Raw genomic sequence first — 18,210 nt, 5'->3', positions numbered from 1 at the left:
TTACTTCACAGAAGATTAAAAGTAGGTGAAAGCTTTTCAGTGGTTTCGGTGCTCAAGTTACCGAATCACGTGGTTTCTTCCTGCTCGGAGCCCAGGAGCTACACCACAGGGCTTCCACTAGCGCCAGGGACCTGAGATTTTGCGGCGCTAAAGGAGACTACGCTGCCGCCGGGCGTGTCTCCTTCCCGCCGTTGCCAGGGAAACCGTCGGGCGTCCGGAGGATCTGAGCACGCGCGTCGGGGCTACGCAGCTCGACCCTTTCCGCGTTCGCGATAGGTGGAGCGCGGGCCAATCGGAAGAGGCCGGGGGCGGGGGGCGGGCAGTGTGCCGGGAAAGGCGGTCCGGCAGTCCAGGTCCCCGACTTCCGGGTCGCGGTGCTTGCAGGGAGCGCTCGGCGAGTAGCGTCGTTTCCGTTGCCGGCTGTTTGCAGTTGGGGAAACCGAGGCAGCTGCAGCTTCCCCCTAGTTCTTCCGCTCTTGTGAGGTGGCTGCTGTTTCTTTTCTCTTGCCCTGCGCTGCTTCCGTGGCGTGCGGGCTGCGCGAGCCCCGCGGCGTCCTGCGGGAAGTCCGCGGGGGCCGCGGCCGCCCGGGCTTTGTGCTGGCCGGTCCCTCCCACTCGCCGGCAGCGCGCGAGCCGGGCACCGCCGGGCTCTGGCACCGGGGCTTGGCGCAGCGACTCCCCGAGGTGTGGGCTGTTCCGGCGCCGCGGTGCCGGCGTGGACTCTGCTTGGCAGTTCTGCTTCTTTTGTCCTGATGAGCGCGGACGAGAGGAATTCATTGACAGATAGGGATCAGCCCTCCTGCGGGGATTCCGAATCTGACAGTCCCTCAGGCCCTAGTCTGGGGAGGATGTGTCTGGGAGTGTGTGAAACAGGGCGGAGACAGAATTTGTATTGTTTATAGGTAGCTCCCTCTCACTTGCATCTCCCCCAACCCGCTTTTCATGTAGAAGCTGAAGAATTTTCTAAGATCCAGTTCTATCCAATGCGTAGGGTGTTTTTAAGTTACTATTTTTAAACTCTTGTTAGTATTTCTACCCTTTACCCACTGAGTGGAAAGTCGAGAATCGGCCGGCGTGTGATCTGTCTACTCCGGGTTCAAGTTGTATACTTTCATTTGTAAGCCATTTGCAGTATGATTTGCTGACGTCACCTGATTGGGGAACAGCTGTGAGCAGTTAGCCCAAGTGCTAAGAGCTTGTTCCTTATAAGAATTCTGATGTTTGGTGTATTTTCAGGTTGCTACATTGAGATCCTCTTATTCTTGAACTGTTGAGCCCTGTGTCTCAAGGAATGAGAAAACAGGAAACTAAGACAGGAAATAAAATTATTTAACAAAAAGTGCAGAGCACTCTGGTATCGTTATTGCAAGCCATTCAATAGCTTGGCTCTACGTTCTGATTTTTTCAGTTTTTAAAAAACTGACCATTTGGCCACCCGTTATTTAGTGGTATATGTTACAATTGTTTTCTTAGATGCCTAATTAAATATTGTCACAGAAAAGTCACGATGGAATAATAAATATTAATAGAACTTGAGATTTGATGAGTTGGATTAATTTTTTTTCAGTTTTAAAGCTCAATTTCAAGTCATTAAGCTTGTGTTATATATTTCCTTTCCCAGGGAAAAAATGTTTATTTCTTTGTGGGAATTCTTCTATGGCCACTTCTTTCGATTTTGGATGAAATGGCTGTTACGACAGATGACTGGAAAGTGTGAATTGCAGCGCATTTTTGATACCTATGTAGGTGCACAAAGGACGCACAGAATAGGTAATGTAATTCAAAATAAAGTTCAAAACAATACAGATTTAACTGAATTGCTTTTTTCTCAGTGCTCATCCTGGCAGATGTACTCCCTGTGTATCTGATCAAGTCAATTATTCTGAGTTTTGTAAGCTTTAAAACTTTGCTTTGAATCCTTCTACCTCTAAGATTGTATACTTATGTAGAAGAGGGGACATTATTTCCTTATCTGTGCAAGAAATCTTCTCTGGATACTTTGGTGTATCAGTGCCTTATATTTTTACAACCTATTTTCTGGAGACCATTTCTTTAAATAATGCCCTTGAAATTTTCCCTCCGGTGATGAGAAGAGTGAGTGCCAGTCAGAGCCCCTCGTCTTTTCATTTCTTAGGCTCATTTCTGAAAGGCTGATAGGTATTTAGTGCTCCCTTTGGGAGGATTGTTGAACTCAAAATCTATGCTGTCCAGGACTGTAGCCAGTGGCCACACACGGTGGTTGAGCCCTTGAAATGTGGCTAGCCTCAACTGAGATGTGGTGTGAATAGAAAATATACTTGGGATTTTAAAGAGTTTGAAACAAGAATGTAAAAGTGTCTCAATAATTGTTTATATTCCTTGTATGTGGAAATGATAATGTTTTTTGATATATGGGCCTAAATATATTAAAATTGATTTTTATCTCTTGTTTTACTCTAATGTGGCTAGAGAAAATTTTAAAGCACACAGGTGGCTCACATGCTGGCTTGCATTCTGTTTTCTGTTGAACAGTGCTGCTGTATTCTCAAATATGTCAGTGTTTCAATGCTTAATTGAAAATACTACTCCAACTTAGGACATAGATGAGGGAGAAATATGGTTTGAAGTCACTTCTTTTTATCCAGTGCGACTGGCTGCAGTTCATGCTCACTGTGTTAAATAGAAAGTCGTGAATTAGCCAGAGCCCCTTTTGTGTTGATCAGGTGTGCTTCGGTTAAGTAATCAGCCCCTGTAAGGTTGAGGCAGAGGGGTGCTGGCAATCCAAACATGGATCCAAGACAACATTGGAAGAATGACAGATGTCGCCTCAGGGCAGCTGGATGATTGAAGTTTAATTACTGTCCGAGTTTTCTTCCCATTTCTTGGCTGACTTAAATTATTGCTTGTTCTTTTGGTTTGCCCTTTTGACTGCTGAGAAGAGCAAAGTTTGTCTCTTATGATAAGAAATGGCTGCAGGCAAGGTGTTGTCTGGTGTTTTATATTGTAGGCAAAGAAACATATGTTAAGGCTTGACTTTGTGGGAAAAGCATTTTTCCTAAATTTTCCAAATTGCTGAGAAAAAAGGAAATAATAAATGTGCCAGAAATGTTTAAAAATAGACCAGTAAGAATATTCTCATTCTTGAAGCAGAAGCCATGAATGCAGAAGATATTCTGCTATTTGATTAGAGGATCATTGGCCAGATAATCTGAAAATCTTGCCCCTTTGTTGAATGATTCATTTGCAAGTACTTCAGTTCTAAACACTCAGGCCAGAAGGCTAACAAACAAACAAAATGCAATAGAGAACACTCTCATTGTTGCCTTGAGATGAGGTTCTGGACTCAAGCTGTTCTGATGCAGGCCCAGGTGGAGTTTGTACTGATTGGTACACACTTCATATGTCTGCACGGACTATGATGATCCTTGGGAAATTAGATTGCCATCACTCTTTGGCTTGGTATGTTGTGTTTGGTTGAGGTTTTTTGGATTCTGTCTACTTCTGTATACTGTAAAAATAAGAAATTAAATATTTGCTATGCTGTTCTAGTAGAAATTCTGTCTTGTAGAACTATGAGAGACCTTCACAAAGTTAAAGGAAAAATGAAAAGTTAACTATTTTGGTACAAATTTTTTTGAAATTCATTTTTTTTATGATGCATGTTTTACATGAACTGTTTGAAGTACCCTCAGATTGAAGTAATTTGTTACTGGTTTGATATTTTTACTGCATGTTTGCAGAATAATTCACCAATAGCATTTAGTGGTAACATTCTTTTTTTTTGTTTGTTTCAGAAAATTCCTTGACATACTCCAAGAATAAGGTAGGATCATATTATCAAGGTGATAATTCTAGAAAAGTTAACTTGTGCATACTTCTTTAAAGAAATGCATTAATTTTACAATTAGTTATTTTTGTGTCCTGCTAGAGGAGTCTTTGGTATGAAGAACTTTGGGCAGAAGTTAGAGCCTCGGGGGGAGGCTTTTCTTCAGACTGAGTACTCAGGATGGATATTATGGAAGAAAAACAAGCAATTTTGGATAATTACAGAAAACCCTAGATCTTGTATCTTTATACTTAATATAAGTCAAAACTCATGTATATATTAGATTTTGCTGTGTAGCAAACTATTTTGAAAACTCTCAGAGGCATAATACAATGTTACTTCTTGCTTGTGTGTATATGGATCAGCTGGAGAGGGTCTTTTTAAGCTGGTACCAAGTTCAGACCAGTTCTGTTTGTCTCATTTTGAGGCCAAGTTGAGAAGGCAGTGAGTTCCTAGAGAATGTCCTCACACTGGATCGTGAAGGCCAAATCATACAGGCATATTTAGGTATCCTTGAGTTGTATCTATTAGTATCTCATTGGTTAAAATAAGTTAAATCACTGAACTCCAGTCACAGAGTGGAGAAATACTAGTAAACTATGCCCACTAGAAGGCAGTGGGAAGCAGGTGGGTATATAATTCAATCATGGCCTGCCACATGCTGTTCCTTCCCTATATTTTTAATTCATAATTTTTTCTATGTATAGATTATTTGGTGTGACAAAGAATATGTCATCAGGACCATTGTTTGACATCCTGTAATAGATGACAGCCAGCATTAAACCAAAACAAAAGGAGTAGAAAACATTTAGAAGTCATGGATCAAAATAAAGTCCAGTATTTTATGAGGTTTTTAGTTCTCTGTATATCTATATATGTTTTAGATTTCCATATGTATATTTGTATTTTGTCATGATCTAAAATATGCATCAGGATCAAATAGTGTTGACTTGCTGCTGTTTAGTGATATTTGAGTTACTGACCGATGGCACAAACAGATGTTGCGGAGTTTCAAGCCTCTCTTTAATCTTCTGGAGAGAAATCTTAAACAAGGTGCTTTACTGATTAGTTACATTTTTATTTGCAAATGGTATATGTAAGGATAACCCATACTTGAATGAATGCTGAAGGAGGAAGCCCTTAGTGCTATTCTTTTGTGTTCAGAATCTTACAGAATGATTTATATTCTTCTTTCAAATGAAAATGTAGGGGTCCAGAAAGCTAACAAGTTGCTGGTTCTAAACTGTTTTTAAAGATTTGTTTGTTTATTTGAAAGGCAGAGTTAGAGAGAGAGAGATGGAGATTAAGACTGATCCATCTGGTTCATCCATCATCCATTTGGTTCACTCCCCAAATGATCTCAATAGCTGGGGTTGGGCCAGATGGAAGCCAGGAGCCTGGAACTCAACTGTGTCTCCCAGTTGGGTGCAGGGGCTCAAGAACTTAGACTATCTTCCACTACTTTCTCAGGTGCATGGGATATGGGTTTTGGAATGCTGATGTTAGAGGCAGTGGTTTAACCCGGTGCATCACAGGCCTGCCCCTCTAATTTTTTTTTTTTATTCCATATCCACCCATACAGTGCCTTGAACTGAAACTTGGGATGCAGGTTCCTGAAGTAACGATATATCTCAATAAATTGGACAGATGTACTTGGAGAAGTGCTGTATTTCAGATCTGTTAGAACAGTAGTTCTCAAACTTTAGCATGCAGCCACATTTTTCAAGGCTTTTTTATTTATTTATTTTTTATTTTTTCACCTTTTTTATTCCCAGTATCAAATGAGTTTCATTGTACATGGTAGTGAGTCAATTGATAGTTGTTGAAAAAGCAAGACCTGCATACATAATAGGTATTCTAGGGAAACTAAGAACAGAAAACAAGTACAATTATAGAACTTATGGAGGCCGGCGCTGTGGTGTAGTGGGTAAGGCCGCCGCCTGCAGTGCTGGTATCCCATATGGGCGCTGGTTCTAGTCCCAGCTGCTCCACTTCTGATCCAGATCTCTGCTATGGCCTGGGAAATCAGTGGAAGATGGTCCGAGTCCTTGGGCCCCTGTACCCTCGTGGGAGACCCGGAAGAAGCTCCTGGCTCCTGACTTCAGATCAGTGCAGCTCCAGCTGTTGCAGCCATTTGGGAAGTGAACCAGTGGATGGAGGACCTCTCTCTCTGCCTCTGCCTCTCTTTAACTCTGCCTTTCAAATAAATAAATATTTTAAAAAAAGAACTTCTGAATCCTTTTCATGCAACTTTTTCATTTTCTAGGAAAGCAAATGGTAGCTCATGCAGGTAAAAGTCACATGGTTGATATGACCAAAGACTATAATCTGCATTTTTTACCATGTTCTCTTTTTTTGCATTCTTATTTTTTAAATTTTAAGGTGTACAAACTTAATGAATTTCATATATACAAATTTAGGAACACAGTGATTCTTCCCACTTTACCCTCCCTCCTGCCTGCATTTTCACCTTTCTTCCTCCTTCCTCTTTTCCTATTCTTACTTTTTACAAAGATCTATTTTCAGCTAACTTTATACTCATAAGAGTAACCCTACACTAAGTAAAGAGTTCAACAAATAGTATGAAGATAAAGAAAAACTGTTCCTCAGCAGTGGAGACGAGGGCTGTTCAAACACAGATTCCATGGCCCCTTCCCCAGAATTTCTGATTGAGTTGTGATTGCATTCCTAGTATAGTCTCAGGTGACACTGCTGCTTCTGCTGGTTGGGGGCAGTGCTTTGAGAACCATTGTGTTGGGATGCATTCTGGGGACTGTTCTGGATCTTAAAATGCTCTTTGTTTCCATATGAAACAGGATGTGCATTTTCCAGACTGAACTTAAACAAGTTGTGTTTTGAAATGGCATGAATTTAAAACTATTTGGGTGCTGAACCCTTTAGAATGTAGTCTCCTGTTTAGCGTCTTCCAGGTCTCCCATGTGGGTGCAGGGGCCCAAGCACTTGGGCCATCTTCCACTGCTTTCCCAGGCCATAGTAGGGAGCTGGATCAGAAGTGGAGCAGCCAGGACTCAAACCCGTGCCCATATGGGATACTGGCACTGCATGTGGTGGCTTTACCTGCTACACCACAGCACTGGCCCATCCCCTTTCCTTACTCTCCTTATTTATTTTTCTATTCTTCTTGCTGAAATGAAAGAAAAGGCATTCTTTCATTTTATTGTTGTTCACTGTAATAACTGTCCTGGATATTTATTCAGTGAATGAATAAGTGAGAAATATAAAAGGATAAAGATAATAATTCAATGAAAATTTCCTTTTTTTAATAAACAGCCTATAACATTTCTTATATTAATTCAGTGCAGAGACTCTGAAACTTGGAATATGGTACCACATCAGGTTGATTTTAACACCTTTGTTATCACAGAATTAATTAATTTATTTATTTTGACAGGCAGAGTTAGAGAGAGAGAGACAGAGAGAAAGGTCTGCTTTCCGTTGGTTCACCCCCCAAATGGCCGCCACGGCTGGTGCGCTGCACCGATCTGAAGCCAGGAGCCAGGTGCTTCCTCCTGGTCTCCCATGCAGGTGCAGGGCCCAAGCACTTGGGCCATCTTCCTCTGCCTTCCTGGGCCACAGCAGAGAGCTGGACTGGAAGAAGAGCAACCGGGACAGAATCTGGGGTGCCGGAGCCACAGGCAGAGGATTAGCCTAGTGAGCCGCGGCGCCAGCCCCCATAATTTATTAATGGGGTTTTACATGTGGTAAAGTTACATGAAGCTGAAGCAGAACTCTAGAGCCTTGGAGGCAGCGGCATGCTTAGCATTCTACTTTAGGGATAGCCACCAGAAGAGTATTGGCTGTGATTGTCAATAGGAGTTCAGGGAAGGAGAGGCAAGTGTGGGCTAGGATGTTTGAGACTTTAAGATAGTGTTTGCAAGTTAAAGAACAAGAAAATGTTCTTTTTGTTTTGTTTAATTTCATTTACTGGCTGTTAAACTTTCTGGAAGAGTAAGCATTAAAATTGTATTATGATTTCATCACTAGAAAAATAGGGTTACTAATAGTGTCTTGTAGGCAGTGCTACAAAGAGTAGTGAACAAATGGGTTAAAATACACAGAATTAAATCACTGCTTCAAGTGGAAATTCCTTGATTCTTAAAAATTGTGTCTCCTTTGCTTGTATTTTAGGTTAAAGACTACTTATTGACTGTATATTAAAGTTTATTTAACTTTGGTATTTAGGAAAAAAAACTTACACCTTATTAGAAGTTGAGTCTAATTCAGTATTCTGTTAAATAATTGGGCTGCCGTGTAACATATGGTCGTGTTGCAAAGGTCTCCTGTGCATATGTGCATATAGCAGTATTTGAAATTTAGGGAAAGATCACTCTGTCAATGTGTTAGTATTTTTGAGTAGATGTACTTTTTTATTGCAGCTGCTGTCTTTTAAAAAAATTATAATGTTCCAGCTGTTGAATAATAAAAAATTGGTTTTATTGCATCAGTTTAGTTGTCTGTGGGTTGATGCTCTAGTAATGCATGTTTGCCTATTTTTTGACCTCCTAATTTTCCAGACTCTAGTAGCTAAACTTTAAATATATAAGTACTTAGGTGCTGTAGTTCGAAGTGAAGCATTTGCACTCTATGGATGTACTAACGCAAATGTGTACCTAATCCCCCATGTTTGCTTGCATAGCAAAATTCACAGTTGATGTTTGCTGGTTGTGAGCATGTGTTATCCATATAATTGTAACCTATCAAGGTAAATATAAAAAAGACTGCATTACTCTTATGTTCATCAGATATTATTTTATAATAATATATTTATTATATATTTATATATAATATATTAATATGTACTATATAATATATAGTCAATTGATGTATAATCATATATTCTAACATATAATTATATATTAATGTAATTAATATATAATTAAAATATATTTATATATTTATATATTGTATATAATATCTTTTAAAAGTATGTGCATTAACATTTTCTTACAAAATATGTGATTTGGTTATTTTGTACTCCAATCCTTTGTTACCACCTATTTCTTACTAGTCTTACATGGTTGAGAAAATGGTCTTGGGGTGCTTATAAGTTTGAGGTTAAAAAGAAAAATGTTTTAGAATCATTGCCCTAAGCAATTTTTTTTAACGACTTATTTATTTGAAATGCAGAGCTACAGAGAAGCAGACACACAAACAGAGAGAAAGAGAAAGAGAGAGGTCTTCCATCCCCTGGCTCACTCCCCAGATGGTGGCAATGACCAGAGCTGAGCCAATCCAAAGCCAGGAACCAGAGTTTGCTCCAGGTCTCCCACGCAGGCACAAGAGCCCCAAGAACGTGGGCCATCCCCCACGCTTTCCCAGGCCATAGCAGAGAGTTGGATCTGGTGCCCACATGGGATGCAAGCACTGTAGGTGACAGCCTCACCCACCATGCCACAGTGCTGGCCCCAAGCATTTCTTTACATAGCATATTGAGGGGGTCCTCACAAAGCTCATGAAATGTATGTTATGAAAAAAGTGCATTAATTTCAAAAAAAATTTTGCCCCAAAATAAAGCTATCTCTTTTTTTTTTTTTAAAGATTTATTTACTTCATTTGAAAGGTAGTTACAGAGAGGCAGAGGAAGAGAGAGAGAGAGAGAGAGAGAAAGGGGGAGAGAGAGAGAGAAAGAGAGAAGTCTTCAATCCACTGGTCGCAATGGCTGGAGCTGTGCTGATCCAAAGTCAGGAGCCTGGAGCTTCTTCTGGGTCCCCCACACGAATGCAGTGGCCCAAGGACTTGAGCCATCTTCTACTGCTTTCCCAGAACATAGTAGAGAGCTGGATTGAAAGTGGATCAGCCGGGACTCAAAACGGTACCAATATGGAATGCTGGTCCTGTAGGTGGCAGCTTTACCTACTACACCACAGCACTGGCCCCAATAAAGCTATCTTTTAATTCCATTTTCCCATGAACATTTTGAAGTACTCTACTGTATTCCAGTAAATATCTCTTTAAAATAATTAGATCTCTCAAGAACTTAGAAAATATTGTAATGAATTATATTTCTGTCCTATGCAGACTGTTAATTTTGTTTTTGATGATAAATGAAAGACCAAAACATTAAAAAGCCCAAGATTGACAGATGGATTGAAAAAACAAGACCCAATCATGAATATGTTGTTTGAGGAACCATACTCTAAACAGAAAGATACAAGTAAATAGATATGCCATGCGATCGGTGAGCATAAGAAGCCTGTGCGACTTTCAGAAAACATAAACTTCAGATATTACCAATGACTAAACCTTTTTTCCCGATAATAACAAAAAAGTTCATTTTCAAGAAAATATAACAATCTTAAGAATGTATGCAGGTATTAACAAAGTGCCCAGATACATGAAACAGAAATCAGCACAACTAAGGGAGAATATATATGAATCCATGATTGTAGCTGGAAATTTTGTACATTTCCCAATGATTATTAAAAATATCAGAAGGCATATGTAGAATTTGAACAGCACTATCAGTTGTCTTGCCATGATTAGCGTTTATAGGCTGCTATATCCAAAACATGCAAAATAGATGTTTCCTATAAATGCTATAAGTACATGTGGACCACTCATAGCCTGTACAACCTGTAAATGCTAAAGTACATGTGGAGCATTCACATAGATGTGATGTAGGCTGAGTCTTTAAGTCTCAATAATTTTCAGATTATTGAACTTACATAGAGGATATTTTTGTCCCCAGCAGTGCTAAATTAGATATAAGAAAAATATGACACTTAGGAAATCCACAAATATCTAGAAATTAAACATCTAAGTAATCCACAGTTCAAAAGGGGAATACAAAAAGAAACTTGAACCATTAAAATCTCTGGAGTTCATTAAAACAGTTTAGAATCATTGCCTGAATCAGTTCTTTACATATTATATGAGAAGTCCTCAAAAGTTCATGAAATGTGTTTAAACAAACAAACAAAAAAAAAACTATGCATTAATTTCAGAATTTTTTGCCACCAAGTAAACTTTACCTTTTAATTCCATTTTTTCATGAACTTTTTTGAAGAGTTTGCCTGTATTCCAGTAAAAACTTTTCAAAATAGTTGCATTTTCTGAGAACTTAGAAAATGTTTAATGAATAATATTCCTCTTATCTAGTCTTTAATTTTGTGTTTGATGAGGAATCAGAGACTTAACCAAAACATTAAAAAGCCCAAGGTTGACAGGCCTAAAATCATGAAAAAATAATTTTTTAAACTCTACCGATGAATATGTAGTGATATGTTAGTGTGACTTTCATTTGTGTTTCCTTGTTAACTGATAAGAATGAGCACCTATTTATTTGTTTATTGGCTGTTTGAGTGTTTTCTTTTGTGAAGTACCTATTTAAGACTCTGCCCATATTTTTAATTGGTTTGTTCATCAGTTCTTATTGATTTAATATAAGTTGTATATTAATCATATATCAGAGTTTGTGCCAAATAGCTTTCTGGTTCTGTGGTTTACCTTTTCACTTTGAATTATTTTATAAAATCTGCATTCTTTTATAAAGCTATAAGACAGCAAGTTAAGCCCAAAATCAGTAAACGAAAAGATATTATATAAATGAGATTTAAAAAAACTCAATGAAATAGTAAATGTGCAAAAGTAGAAGTGTTCAGGAAACTCAAATGTTGATTGTTTGAAAAGATTAATAGTATTAATCACTACTGATCATCACTGGTCATCACTGATCAAGCAAGAGAGGAAATCCAGGTTACTGATACCAAGCATGACAGAAGGGGCCTCACCACAGCTGTAATCATTAAAACTCAAATAAGGAGAACTGTGAGCAACTTTATGCCAATAAATTCTGTAGAGGAAATGGAGAAAGTTCTTGAAATTTCTCAAAGCTAAAACACACAAAAACTCATCCAAATAGCCATATACCTAATAAATGGAATCAGTAGTTTAAAATTTTTGAACTAATGTCCAATCTTGACTTCATTAGTAAACTCTTACAAAGCATTAAAGGAAGATGAAAACATATCACTTATGTTAAATTCTAGAAAATGTAGTAGAAAGAGACAAATTTGTAAGGCTACTATAAAATAATTGTGATATCACATACCTGCTAAGGACAATATAATAAAAAATTCCAATTCAGTATCCTTCATGAATATAGGTGCAAAAGTCCTTAAAACAGCAGATTGGGCTTGGTGTTGTGGTACAGTGATGCCAGCATCCCATATGTGCTCCAGTTTTATGTTCTAGCTGCTCTACTTCCAATCCAGCTTCCTGCTAATATGCCTGGGAAGGCAGTGAATGATGGCCAAAATACACAGACCCCCTGACACCCATGTTTGAGACCCAGATGGGATTTGAGGCTCCTGGCTTTGGTCTGGCCCAAACCAACCATTGTGGCCATTTGGGGAATGAACCACAGATGGAAAGTTGATATCTCTGTCTCTCTCTCACCCTCCCTCCTTAACTCTGTAACTCTGCCTTTGAAATAAATAGTTTTTTCTTAAAAATTAAAATATTAACAGATTGATTCTAGTAGTGCATAAAAAGGATAATACATCATGATTGAGTTTTCAAAATCGTTGAATACAATTAACCACATGAACAGAGTAAATTAGAAAAATAGGATCATTTCAATATATACTGAAAACTCGTTCTGACAGAATTCTATACCCATTCATGATTTTTTAAACTCTTAGGTATTGGGAGTAGAAGAAATTTCCTCAACCTGTTAAAAGCAGCCTATGAAAAAACCTGCAGTTAACTTGATATACAACACTGAAATGTTGAATGCTGTCCACATTTCATTGGGAACGAAACAAATAGGCTTAGTGTCTCTGCTTTTATTCAGCATTGTGCTGGTAGTCCTAGGTAGTGTAGTAAGGCAAGAAAAGGAAATAGAAGACATAATGATTGGAAAGAAAGATGTTAAAACATCTTAACAGAAAGAGTGGACTATTTCCCTGCTTATATTAAAAAAAAAAATCTTAACAGATGATATAGTTTGTGAATGTAGAAAATCCTGAAGGTTCTACAAAAACCATTGGCATTACTAATGAATTTAGCAGTATTGCAGGACATAGTATACTTCTATATGTTAGCAATAACCTTTTGGCAAATAAAGTAAAAAATTTTTTAAAAAAGGACAATACCACCTACAAGAGCATCCAGAAACATAAAATACTCAATGATAAATTTAATGAAAGAGGAGGAAGACTTGTGCACTAAACCTGGAGAGAGTTGCTGATAAACATTAAAATGGAAAAGTACACAGTGTCATCACTTAAAAAATCAGTTAAATTAAGATGTTAATTCCCAGAATGACTTAAGAATTTAGTGCAATTCTGATCAAAATCCCAGCAAGCAATTTTCAGAGTAATTATCAAACACATTTTAAAGCTTATGCCAAAATGGAAGACATTGTCCAAATAATCTTCTAAAAGAACTAAGAGGATTTACAGTACTTGACCTAAAGACTTAATAGACAAATAGGTGACTGTAACAGATGAAGGGCCAGATATAGACCACACATAAGATGTCATATAATTTTTGACAAGATGCCAAAGCAATTCAATGAGAAGAGGAAAGGTTTTTTTCAATAAAAGGTGCTGGAAGATTAATTGGGAAAGGATAGGCAAAATCTTCTGGTTTTGCAGAAATATTCTGTATCTTGATGTATTTGTGGATTACTTGAATATATTTGTCAAAACTTATCAAACTGTTTAACATCTGTATTTATATTATTCCTCAGTTTTTTCACTATATATACGTTATACCTCCAATTTATAAAAATGTAATGGATAGTGTATAGGGGAAAGAGTGTTGCCAACTAGACAAGGTTTCTAGTCTTAACTCTGCCTGTAAGTTTATGTATGCTTTGGGCAAGTTAATTTAATAAATTAGTCATTCGTAGGAATTAAACAGCATTTTAATTGTCTAATCAGTGACATATACTATGCTAGCAGCTCATGATGTAAGAATAAATAAGAAAAATCCTGACAGAGAACATAGAAAAGTAAACAAAATAAAGACTCGTAAGTGCTGTCTAATGAGTTATAAAAAGAGTGAATCGCTCCAGGGTGGAGGAAGGCTTCATAGAGGAGGTGACAGTTGGATTTTTAATGTGTTTGGAGTTTGTAGTACATGCAAATAATTTCTACCCATTGTTAAAGTTAGTATTTAAGCCTCAAGACTTTTCCCGTAATTGTTTTACCCCAGGAATTGACAAAGGAAATCTTGTTGACTATATTTGTATGTGGTCTGATTGAGAGAATCTAATCATTTTCTTCTTACCTTTTAATTCTTTTCTTGGGAGTCTCTGTTTTCCTCGCTCTTCAATAATTTTGTGCATTGCTTTATATGTCTTTCCTGAAATAGCTGCCTATCTCAGGGTTTTCACCTGCTAGATATCTCCATTTGTTCAGTGATTATTCAACAATTACCTGTTATATGCAAGATAGGGAAAATGCACTGGATATAATCTCTGTCCTCAAGGAATTATTCACTTGATATACAAAAATAAGTGTAATAAAGAAAGCGGTAGGAGTCACAAAACTGCTGCAGACAAGTCATGATGGGGATCCCAAGCGTGGAGAGGTTACTTCCACTTGAAAAGAATGATGGGAAGCACGGCTGTGTTTTGAGAATGAGGAAAGGAGCATTTCAGATGAAAGATACAATTCCCCATGTGACTGCCGTGTTTTGCCTGCAGTCTGAAGCATGCCAAAGATGGAAGCCTAGAGAGACATAAGAGTCAAAGAAACTTTTTCAGGGTAAGAAAGGCCTGAACTTGCTTGTTTGTTGAAAGAAAAGATCTAGTGAGCGTTTTATATGTATAGGATGTTTTATTAGAGAAATCTGCTTTGGGTGTATAGAAAAAATACTGGAAGATATATGCTGTTAAAGAAAAACTGGAAAGGGCATAGTTAAGACATACCCCAAGTACAACCTTAAGGTGATAAAACTTCTGTTACTCTGATTTCCTCAAAATGCTAGCTCTAGTGATAAATGAAATGCAAAACATAAGCTTTACATCCTTGCCAGCATGATTGTGATGAAATTAAACCAATCATTTATAGATTAATCAGCTTAAATAAATTTGCTTGCCATAAAAAGAATGTTACTGTATATAGCAGCCAACTACTAACAAAATCAAATACTTTCTCTATTATGCTTTCTAAGCTGTGCTGGAACTGCTTTAAAGCAAACTTCTTACTGTTTCCAGTTTGTGAGCTATTCTGTAGGTACAATAAACTAATATAATTTTTTTAGATCTAATTTTATTTTTGACAATGTAAATTTGTTGCCAGAGATAATCTCTGGCTGTTTGAGTTTTCTTCTAGGATTTCTTATGCATTAAGTTTTAAAACTTTATTTAAGAGACAGTAAACTCTCATCCCTGATTTCACTCCCTCATCTGAAGCTGGGAGACTGGAATTCAATCCAGGATTCCCATGTAGGTGGCAGGGATTCAGCTACTTGAGCCATCACCTGCTGCCTTCTAGGATCTGTATTAATAGGAAGTTGACATCAGATTCAGAGCTGGAACTTGAACCCAGGCACTCTGATGTGGGATGCAGGCATCCCAACCTGGTATGTTAACTGCTTAGGCCAGGCAACTGCTTCTAAACTATGTTCAACTTCTGCATTAAATATTTTGTACACATTTCATAATGTAATTTTTAAATTTTATAGACAAGATCTACTTCATATGCACACTCTTGTGACAGCTCATTTGCTAAGAACTCATCTGCTGAGAGCCTGTTTATTCTTACTCAGAAAAGGAACCCTTCATTGGATACATCGTGCTGCTTCTCTTTTGTTAAAAAAACAAAAGCAGAGAACAATATAAATATGTAGTTTTAATTCTAGAAAAACATTTGAAGCAAAGTCGGTGTCCCTTTGCATTTTAGAACCTACTTTCTACATTTGATTAACTACCTCAAAACTTCCTTCTTTTTTGGCTATAAGAAGTTTTTCTCATTCATCTCTCTTTCACATAAATAGGTTCTGCAGAAGGCAACACATGCTGTTGAGAGTGAAGTGGACAAATGTGTAGAAGATATAATGAAGGAAAAGAATATTAACCCTGAGAAGGATGTCAGGTGTGCTTTTTACATTGTTGTTTTTGATCACGCAATTATAGCCTGTGCTGTGGAGCTCATACCCAGTTGCAGAACTTTAGAGCTGAAGGTTTTGTGGAGAGAGCTAATTCAGCCCCCTCACTTCACTTAGATGAACCCTCATGGGCCAGAGAGGTGAGCAAGGAAAGCAGGACTAAGATCTCCACATTTTGGTTCCCACTCTAGGAATGATGCCCCTGTACCAAATGCCTTCTTCAAGGTTAACTTACATTGCTTTCCCGAGATTCAGTAACTTTGGCTATTGTGTCCTCAGAATGACTTCTTGCATCCTCTCTGGCTTCTTCAGTCTCAGTTAGTTGCCTTGTTCTGTCTTCATGGAGTTCTCAATCATCCCATTTAACCCATTCTGCTCTAGCCATCAAAACACTCTTGTGCTTTCTCTACTACATTCCAAATTTTGTAAGAGAAGTACTTACTGCAATTTTGTGTTCCCAGGACCAAGGTGTTCACATTATTAAGTATTTAGCATTATTTTCCTCATTCAAAATTTTCTATGTAAATACAGAAGAAGGAGCAATTTATTTCAATTGACACAGGGAAGGGTATAAAAGGAAACTGAAGATTTGGGTTGGACTTTGATGAGTAGGTAGGGGAGGAGTGCTAGCAAGTCACAGAGACATAGAGATATTTATATGTCTGGAAATAATGGGGAGTCCTTTGGAGTCTGAGCAATGAATATGTGCAGAGCAGAGACTGGAGAATTGAGTGAGTCTCTAGATTGTTACATCACCAAGTCTTGTGTGCCATACTGAGGGATTTAGATGTTGCCTTCTGTTTTTTTTTTTTTTTTTTTTTAATTTTTGTTAATTTGAGAGGCAGAGAGGCAAGAGACAGAGAGAGAGATGAATAAAGAGAGTGCTCCTATCTACTTGTTCACTCCACAAATACCAGCAATGGCTGGGGCTGGGCGAGGGCCGAAGTTGGAAGCCAGGAATTCAGTCTGGATCTCTCATGTGGGTGGTAGGACCCAAACATTTGAGCCATCACTGCTGCTTCTGGGGTATATATTAGCAGGAAGCTGGAATCGGGAGCAGAGGTGGACTCAAATCCAGGCATTCCAGTATGAGATGTGGTGGTGTCCCAATTGACATCTTAACCACTGCCCTCTGTTGTTTAAGCAAAACAAGCTACATTATCGGCTTTGTGTTTAGTAACATGGAAGGAAGATTTGGGGATATTTGAGGATGATAGTGGGAATAAAGACAGAACAAGCAGGGGGCTCTCAGTCATTCAAGTGAGAAATGACAAAGCCATAAACAGCAGAGTAGCGATGTGAAAATGGCTTTGAATGACATTTCAGAAAGGATAAGGGTTCAGGGACCTTTTGATATATTGTTGTTGCAGAAAGGCAGGACAGACCTTGGAGAGTTCAAGCTTGGGAACCAATAGTGAAGTCAAGAGTAGACTTAGATAATTAATTAACAAAGAACATGTTTCTTCAGGAAAGATAAGCTGTTGAACTTATGAGATAACCTGTCATGTAGCTATTGGTTATATTATGAGGGCATTTCCGAAAGTTTGTAGGGAAATTGAATTAAAAGATAAGTTTATTTAAAAATTTTTTGAAATCCATGTATATCTTTTTCAGAACATGTATTTCCAGGAACTTTTTGAATATTTCTCATTCATGGACTTCAAAATTGTTTGTGTTAAACTTATCTTTACATGGACTTTTGGAAGTACCCTCACATAATTTGAGGAAATTGGATCTGTTGGTGACAGCTGGCACTAATGATTTGGGAATGTTAAGAATTGCCTAGAGAAAACATGAAAAGAACAAACCCTTACACTAGCAAAAGTTCCTGTCCTACCATGTGTGACCCCTTTCTAGGTCCTCTTTTTTTCCATCTCCTGTGTAACATGTGGTGTAACATTTTGTGTTTATGGAGGCTGTTGGTGCTCCTGGTATTAAACTGAAAACCAGGAAATGACTTCTAAATAGACATATGAACCATAAGCTGTAGAAGGCCTTACTTCATTGTGGTAACAATGTGTGGTTTTTAAAATAATTGTATATCATTTCAGTTTTAAAATATGCATGAAGACGTGCTTACTTCAGATCACTGGTTATAAACAACTCTATTTGGATGTGGAAAGTGTGAGGAAAAGGCCATATGATTCAGATAATGCGCAGCATGAAAAGCTACTTCTCAAGGTAAATTTTGTTTTCTTTATTTGGAGTTGTTGAGCACTAGAAAAGACTTGAACTGAATGGGATCCGTGTGTAACTTCCAGGTGCTTGCGTAACTACCCAGCTTCTTTGCCTCTTAGAGAATGTTGTTATGTTGGATTTCATTG

General features: G+C 38.0%; 1 protein-coding gene across 4 annotated transcripts in view; it reads left to right on the top strand.

Moving 5' to 3' along the window:
* The first annotated feature begins 298 nt into the window (after nt 1-298).
* Nucleotides 299-18,210, top strand: part of ELMOD2 (ELMO domain containing 2) — a 30,498-nt gene continuing 12,586 nt past the window's right edge. For 2 of the 4 annotated variants that reach the window (XR_016211929.1, XM_070047534.2), the window contains exons 1-5: nt 631-1,117; nt 1,622-1,770; nt 3,774-3,802; nt 15,776-15,873; nt 17,938-18,067. Coding sequence is in view for 2 of the 4 variants with exons in the window: in XM_070047534.2 (XP_069903635.1) it covers nt 1,629-1,770; nt 3,774-3,802; nt 15,776-15,873; nt 17,938-18,067 (399 nt within the window). In the remaining 2 variants the exon portion in view is untranslated. Of the gene's footprint in view, nt 484-630; nt 1,118-1,621; nt 1,771-3,773; nt 3,803-15,775; nt 15,874-17,937; nt 18,068-18,210 lie in introns of those variants that run through there. The other 2 variants (XM_002716948.6, XR_016211928.1) reach the window with 2 other exon arrangements.

This window comes from Oryctolagus cuniculus, chromosome 8, assembly GCF_051225735.1.
Source record: "Oryctolagus cuniculus isolate XC-2025 breed Fujian yellow rabbit chromosome 8, ASM5122573v1, whole genome shotgun sequence".
NCBI lineage: Eukaryota > Metazoa > Chordata > Mammalia > Lagomorpha > Leporidae > Oryctolagus > Oryctolagus cuniculus.
Note: the sequence above shows the minus strand (reverse complement) of the source record. Positions and strands in the feature narration are given on the sequence as shown.